At 35.5% G+C, this 8,304-nt stretch overlaps 1 protein-coding gene and 1 long non-coding RNA gene across 2 annotated transcripts; both read right to left on the bottom strand.

Moving 5' to 3' along the window:
- Nucleotides 1-1,228: 1,228 nt before the first annotated feature.
- On the bottom strand, nt 1,229-3,643 carry LOC110691492. The gene is made up of 4 exons (XR_002505304.1): nt 3,325-3,643; nt 2,996-3,054; nt 2,762-2,880; nt 1,229-1,541 (listed from the first exon to the last, which is right to left on the bottom strand). It is a non-coding gene; the product is annotated as an uncharacterized LOC110691492 (long non-coding RNA).
- Nucleotides 3,644-5,389: 1,746 nt separating this feature from the next.
- On the bottom strand, nt 5,390-8,189 carry LOC110691490 (uncharacterized protein YwbO-like). The gene is made up of 6 exons (XM_021868428.1): nt 7,844-8,189; nt 6,836-6,997; nt 6,607-6,726; nt 6,467-6,510; nt 6,251-6,376; nt 5,390-5,657 (listed from the first exon to the last, which is right to left on the bottom strand). The coding sequence occupies exons 2-6, from the start codon at nt 6,980-6,982 to the stop codon at nt 5,645-5,647; spliced, it is 450 nt and encodes a 149-aa protein (XP_021724120.1). The 5' UTR covers nt 6,983-6,997; nt 7,844-8,189; the 3' UTR covers nt 5,390-5,644.
- Nucleotides 8,190-8,304: the final 115 nt, after the last annotated feature.

Genomic DNA, 8,304 nt, shown 5'->3' with positions numbered 1-8,304 from the left:
GCCAGGGCCAGACGGGTTCACTGCTGATTTTTTCCACTTATACTGGAAAGATGTAGGGCAATTGGTGACTAATAGTGTTCACCAATTTCTGAAATCAGGAAACATGCTGAAGGAATGGAATCAATCCCTTCTGGTGTTAATTCCAAAGGTTAAAGTTCCAGAAGCAGCAAATCAATTCAGACCAATCAACTTATGCAATACAGTGTATAAGTGTATCTCAAAATGTCTGGTCAACAGGATTAAGGTAATCCTTCCAAAACTGATATATGAGAACCAAAATGCCTTTATTCCAGGAAGATACATGGAGGATAATGTTCTTCTAAGCCATGAACTTATGCATCTGATAAATTTAAAGAAGGGCTCGAACTATACTGCAGTAAAGATCGATATGTCAAAAGCATATGACAGAGTAGACTGGGTTTTCCTCCTTAAGGTATTGCAGGCTTATGGATTCTCTAACCACTGTATAAGAATGGTTTCACAGTGTATCTCAACAGTAAGTTTCAAGGCTGTCATCAATAGGAAAACCACAGATCACTTCTCCCCTAATTGTGGTCTTCGACAAGGGGATCTGCTATCCCCGTATCTGTTTGTCTTCTGTATGGATATCCTCTCAAGGATGCTGACATTGGCAAAGGATATAAATCAGCTCAAAGGGTTAAGTGTGTCAAGGAGATCTTCTATTTCGCATTTATTTTTTGCAGATGATACCATGCTTTTCTTTAAAGCAACTGAGACATCATGCCATTGCATCAGGGACATTCTTCCCAGGTTTGGAAGGGCCTCTGGCCAACAACTAAATTTACAAAAATCTTTTGTTAAACACTAGTGGAAAAAAAGCTATCCGTAACGAGCAAAAAAGGCCTATCCGTAACGGGCAGCAGGCGTTACGTATGCCACCGTTACGGATAGCTAGTGTTATTCGTAACGGGCAGTGTCCGTTACGAATGACAGGTTATTCGTAACGGGTAGTCAAACTGCCCGTTACAAATAACCCATTATTCCTAACGGACAGTTTGATTGCCCGTTACAAATAACCCATTATTCCTAACGGACAGTTTGATTGCCCGTTACAAATAACCCGTTATTCCTAACGGACAGTTTGACTGCCCGTTACAAATTACCCGTTATTTGTAACGGACAGTTTGACTGCCCGTTACAAATACAATTGAAGCCAAATTAAAAAAAAAATTATGCAGCAGGTTATACTGCCAACATGCTATGATGCCAAATCTTTAATTACTATTATTGATATTTAATTGATTTCAAAAAACAAATTATCAATATTTAATTATAAATTAATACAACTTTCACAAATGTCCAAATTGACTTTACAACAACTCAAACATGAGTCAAAAGCTACTGCATAAATAATACTCCGTAATACAACATGAAAATTTAAACAAGTTTATATTCCATAGTAGACTAAGAACTGGAAAGATAGAATTTTATGCTGTCTTGATGAAGCTTGCTTAACAAATTTTGTACAGCCATATCTTCCACCCTTTTTAGCAACGAGTCATGATTTCTGTCCAAACAGACTTGAAAAAAAAAGGTTAAATTATTAAAATTGATGAAGTATATCAAATGAAAATGCGAGTTAAACAGGAAATATGGCACAAAGTGTACTAATTTGCTTGGAACAACTAGCCTGTAGTACAATATTCAAGGCAAGTGAGGAGAAAGATAAAGGAAAATCAAGTTAGTTATCACTTTACAACCAAGGGAAAATCAAGTAAGGGTTACACAGTTATCACAAAATCACTTATCAAGCAAAATTACTTATTCAGTCTGTCTACTTGTAGTTTACCAACCAATTGTCCAACTTTTTTCATGTGCTTTCATATAAAAAAAAATTATTTAATGAACTTAAGCTATGTGTTTAGAGACGCATGATCCTTTAAACTAATATTAATACACAACAGTGGGATGAAATGTGAGCTAAGCCAAGTCCTACAAAAAAATCATTCTCACCAATACAGAAAACTAATTAAAACCATACAAGAGACTTGAAGGGGAGGGGGGAATAAAAATCAAGTCAACCCAATTGAAAAACAATTTTATTCAAACCATTATATACTTCAAGTCTGTCTGAAATAAACATTGAAATTTGCAGAAATCAATAAGCCATTATTAATAATGAGCTTAGGATATTGGATTAAAACCAATAGAACCTTACAATACTAAAATTATTGACAACAACTAATCAAAATCCATACATATTTCTACTTTACCATCACTATTTCGTGAAATTGAATATATAAACAACTAATAAAAAATATCTACATTGAAACTTAATAAGAGCACTAGCGTGATCCTACCACCCATGTCAAAAAAAAAAAAAAAAAAAATCAAAAACAATAGAAAGATGCAATTGTCATCAGCCCCTAAAACCCACCAAGAGAATAGTGTGTTTTCTTTTCTCTGTTTTATGCAGTCCTAGCACTTTATTCTAAACTAACATCTTGTTTCATATTATCAGGTAAAAAGGCAAAGTCATTGTTTAATTGCTACTTTAAATCTTCAACTAAATATGCATCACTTTTTGCCAACCTATCTACAAAGAACCACAGAAAGGAACTTGGAAATAGTCTTCAAATTATAAAAGTTACTAATGGAAAAACTTCATTTAACCAATTAACCCTCTTAAGACAGCCTATTATTTCATGAAGTCTATGAACTTATGCTAAGAACAAGAGAGCATAATACAGGAACAATATAGGCAAAACATTGGCTTATGAGCATGCATAACAATCAATACCCTGCACACTTCACCAAATCCACCTTCTCCAAGCTTTCTATCTTCTGAAAAAACTACTGGTTGCAGATCTTATTGTGCTCAATTCGAATTTCAAGGATTCCACTCCAATATCATTGAACCTTGCAAAAAAATTAAAATTACATCAGTTGATTTTGCTATTAATGTTTGCTTCTAAGAAAAGGCATGCCACAATATCTACAATGCGAAATCACAAACATGCTCATAATTCGATACCATGCGCTACAAATTACAGGGCATCCTTAGACATGATTTTCGCAAACTCGTCGTCGTACCTTCACAATTAAAACTCAACAATTAAAAAATTTAAACTCAACAATTAAAACTCAATTCAGAACAAAATTACCACCAAAATTAAACAATTCATCAGCCAAAACAGATAAAATCATCAACCGATAATAATTTTGTAAACAAAAATATCATCAAGAAATTAATCATCTAAAATGTGACAATTTAAAAAAGAAATTCAAGATCTGTAAGTTTAAAGCCTAAATCTTCAAACAAAAAATTATCCAAGAAAAAAAGGAGAAAGAAAGAGGCGAAACCCAAGGAGGAGTATCGCTGCCGCTGCTTTGCAGAGATCTGGCTGATGATCGCCGGATTTTCTTCTTATCGGCGTCGGCTTTCTTCAGATTGTCACTCTTCTGCACAATCGAGCTTAATCCACAGAACAGATCCTTAATCCTTCTTCCTTTTCCAATTGAGTGAGGAGAAGATCATATATCCACAGAGAGGAATTAAAAATGGAGGAGATTAAGTGAGGAGAAGAGAGAGATTGAGTGAAATGTGACGGGTAAGGAAGAGAGTGAAATGTGTGAATATTGGGTATGACGGCTAAGGAGGAGAGTGAAATGTGAAACCCTAATTATAATAATGGGCCTTTCTCATCAGCTGGACCATATTCACACATTTGTAACGGGCAGTATCTTGTCCGTTACAACTAATACATATTCGTAACGGGCACTATCTTGTCCGTTACAAATAACATAGTTTTCGTTTGCCCGTTACGAATAATATATTTGTAACGGATTGTTATTTTGACCGTTACGAATATGTTTATTGTAACGGACATAGCTTTGCCCGTTACAAATAGCCCGTTACGAATGATGATTTTTCCACTAGTGATTCTCGCCAGGTTTTGATACCAGTACGCGAGATTCTCTAAAAAGGATCCTTTATATGGCTGAGACTGATAACATGGGGATTCACCTTGGAGCCCCGATTGATTTCCAGGGAAAGAAGAGCTCTTCATTTCAATTCCTGGTTGATTAGGTTTCCTGGTTGATTAGGTGTCAGAAAAGATTGTCTCTTGGGCTTCTTTACGTATTTCTCAATCATCCAAACTGGTGTTAATCAATACGGTGTTGGTAAGTATCTCGGCTCATGTCATGAAATGCCTGAAATTACCACAAAGTATTTCAAATAAAATTGACTCCCTTATCACAAGGTTCTGATGGTCTAACAACGGTGATAAGGGTATGCATTGGGCGAATAGAACAACAATTCAACTCCCTAAGAGTATGGGAGGTCTAGGTATTCGAGGTACGTCAACTCTCAATGATGCCCTATTGTTTAAACAGGAAACAAGGATGCACCTGAACCCACAGCTTTTGCCCTCAAGAGTTCATAGAGGGTTCCAACCGTGTGAGATATGCAATCTGTCTAAGCCTTACGAGAGAGTAGGATATCCTTCGTTGGGAAGATCAAGTCTACAAAAAGTAACCAGCTCTTCCAGGGAAGGTTTTGCGTGGAAAGTGGGTAATGGGGAAATCATCATGGCTATTAGAATGCCTTGGATCAATGGGGAAATTCCAACGGCAAACTCGAATCAAACTCTAGGAGTATTGCTAAGATGGAAGGTTAGTGATTTCATTGACAAGGATTCTGCTGCTTGGAAAGTGGGAAAATTAGAGAATGTTTTGAATGGAATAGCGCAAAAGCAATCCTGGCAATGGATCTTCCCTGTTCTTTGGAGGATGATTTCCTCTGTTGGAAATTCCATATGTCAGGTACATTCTCTGTTAAACTGGTTATTACTTCCTGGCTAGAAATATAGGGACAGGGCTCTTAGCCCTTTCATTGGAGGAACAAAAATTTGTAAAGCTCATTTGGAGAATGAATATCCAGCCGAAATGGAAGGTATTTCTATGGAAGCTCTTTCATGATAGACTTGCGGTAAAGAGTAATTTAGCTAAAAGAGGCACTAGTGGAAAAATCCCCATCCGTAACGGGCAGCGTCCGTTACGAATAACTACTTATTCGTAACGGGCGTTTAAAGTGCCCGTTACGAATAATGGTTATTCGTAACGGGCGTTTCAGGTGCCCGTTACGATTAACCCGTTATTCGTAACGGGCGTTTCAGGTGCTCGTTACGATTAACCCGTTATTCGTAACGGGCGTTTCATGTGCCCGTTACGATTAACCCGTTATTCGTAACGGACATTTATTTTGCCCGTTACGAATAACGGGTTATTCGTAACGGGCATTGTATCTGCCCGACGAATAGTGTTTGATGCAATTAAAAAAAAATCCAGCACGTGCTAGCACATGCTGGATCATTTTATCAAATAATGGGATAATTTTTTTTTTTACACAAGTATAATACACAGATTATTTTTTTATTACACAAGTATAATACACAAATAATTTTTTAATTACACAAGTATAATACACATTTAATATACTATAAGCAAAAATATATTCATTATCACTGCAAAATACATCAACTTGCTCATATAATGTCACAAGTTTCTTAACACTAAGACTAATAAAAGAGCAAAAACAAATCATAATTGTAATAAAAACAAGTTTTATCCCGATATTTGTGTTCTAAGACGTTGAGTTTTAAGCTCCCTTGTGTAGATATTATATGCTCCACCTACATTAAATAATTTCAACAAACCAAAATTAACATAATTGAAAAAAAAATATAATATCAAAATCCACAAGATCATTGAATCATAATTGAATCAGCCCCTCAAAAAAAAATCAAAATTTAAAAAATAATTAAATTACATAAAATAAGCTGATTTATAAAAAAAATCAAAATTTTTAAAAAATAAGCTGATTTCACCAAGGAAGGCTTCCTTAATACAAATCTCTAATCACTTACTTTGTGTTTTCAAAGAGCCCAATCTTGCTTAGCTTCAGTCTTGTTAGAGATTCTGCTTAAATTTGTTAAATCTCCAGATGGAACAGTAAACCAACTTTTTTATACCAAAACCCTCTATCCAACCATATATATAAGTAGCTACAGAACACATTGTTAGATATGTAACCAATTTTCTTGCAGAAGGATGACAGACTATTGACAGTTACCAGTGAACATATTAGAGTCTCAAAACACGGTCAACACATGGAGATCAATACTTGATGAAGGCAATAAGGCGCTCAATTCGTGCAATTTAGAAACATCACGCATGCATACAAACTACAAAGTGAAGATAAGAAATGCTTTGAAAACAGACATACCGATCTCCTATGTACTTTGCCCTCGTGAAGTAGCCCAAGAATAGTTCCTCAACAAGATCATGTTGCTTGTTGAGCCCTTGCTGGCCAGCATAATATATAAGCCTGTGACTATCCAAAGTGTTCCCCCTACATACATAAATCCCAAATGTTATGCCAAAATTATTTAGTAGAGTTGAAGATTAAAAGCTTATATAGTTATATATGATAATTCCTTACGTAAGCCCATCAATGTTGTATTCCAAACCGAGTCCTCTGAATACCTGCAACAGAAATCGACATATGAGTTAAAGCCAAATGTAACTATAAATTGTCTTAATGAAATAAAAAAAAACAGCTTAATAAATATTCTGCCATACATCTGTCATTCGCACTATTATCTGTTCAGATCGCGCACCAAACTTCTGTCTGTAAAAATCCCTCTTGTTCACACCCTCTTTTGTGGCAGAAGGATTTAGGAAGAAAGGGTGCCACCTGATCTGCAATACAAACTGATGACTTAAACAAGCACGAAATAGAACACAACACGAGTATAAGTGATTTAAAAAGAATTGGGGGAAATCAGTAAAAGGGTATCAGGAAATAAACCTCAAAATCAAACTGATCTTTTGATACAGAAATAGCTTTGTCTAAATTTCTTTTGCCTACAAAGCACCATGGACAAACAGTGCCTAAACTGATATCAACACTTATAAGCTTCTTCGCCGAAGCATTAGCAGCAGCCTCAGCAGCCATTAATCTACAGTTTATCTGCAGTTTTTTGAATCTTAAATCAAAATGTGAAATGCAACAGCTTTTTCCACAATTTCACCAATTATGATTAAATGATTAATTCTAACATTCCTATTAACATAATCAACTTCAAAAGCAAGATAACATTAAGCATAAATTAGGTAGCAAAACGCCCAAAACAATAAGCAATTTAAGCATGTGTTGCAAGTTTAAGGTAAATTGATCAAGACATCAAGCAAGTACATCAAATTAATCCCAAATAGTAAGTTCATAAACCCAAATCGCATAATTAAGCTTCGGAACTACGAACATTTGCGCATTACTTAAAGATCTCAGAAATCAAAAAGTTTTTCACCAATTTAAAGTCATAACTACCAAATCGCATCTCTTTTCCAAGAGAAATTCAAATTCGCAAACAACAAAACTAAATAGCCATTTTCAAAATTCAAATAAATTTACAGATCTACAAGATTTACACCACAAAATCCTCATATCATTGAAATAAACAATATAAAATCACAAATCCTAAAATCAACACTAAGAATCAAACACCTAGATGAAAATTCAGAAAGGACTCAAATTAGAGAGCTAAAAATAATTGAGGAGATTAAAATACAAAATGATGATAGAATTGAAATAAAATCAGAAACTTTAGATCTAAAAAAAGACAATAATCATCCTGAATTTGCAAAAATTCAGCACAAAATATCCCAAAAATCCAGTACTAAGAAACTTAAATCAATTAAAAACAACATAAATTTCAAAAAATAAAGTTGAATCAACTCAGACAATCATCATTTACCACATTCAAACTGATAAATCTTCAAACTTTATATTCGATGATTACAAAGAGAAAAATCTTACCTAGCATCGATTCGTTCAACGACTTAGATCTAAAGAGCAAGAGTTCCGTCACCGCCGGTTACACCTCCGCCCAAAAACGACGCCGCTTGGGAGCTCTTGTATGAAGTAGCCGGTAAAGTTGCTCGTCTCAAGATCGATGAACGCAATCGCTGCTTAAGTAAACCACCAAAACAATAACCAACAGAATGACGGAGAAAGAGGAGAGGAGAGGAGAGGAGAGAGGAGAGAGAAAGGTGAATGACGGAGAGAGAGAGAGGAGAGGAGAGAGAGAGAGAGGTGAATGACGGAAAGGAGGGCGTAAGGGACTGATGAGAGAGGGGGGGAGTGAAACCCTAAAAAGCCAAGTATTGGGCTCTCCTCTTATAAGTTGGGCTTAGTTTGGTCATTTACGTGTAATTTAGTATTCGTAACGGGCAAAATAGTGTCCGTTACGAATACTTACTTATTCGTAACGGGCAAAG

Source organism: Chenopodium quinoa, unplaced genomic scaffold (genome assembly GCF_001683475.1).
Source record: "Chenopodium quinoa cultivar QQ74 unplaced genomic scaffold, ASM168347v1, whole genome shotgun sequence".
Lineage (NCBI taxonomy): Eukaryota > Viridiplantae > Streptophyta > Magnoliopsida > Caryophyllales > Amaranthaceae > Chenopodium > Chenopodium quinoa.
The sequence above is the reverse complement of the archived record's forward strand: the minus strand, read 5'-3'. Positions and strand labels throughout refer to the sequence as shown.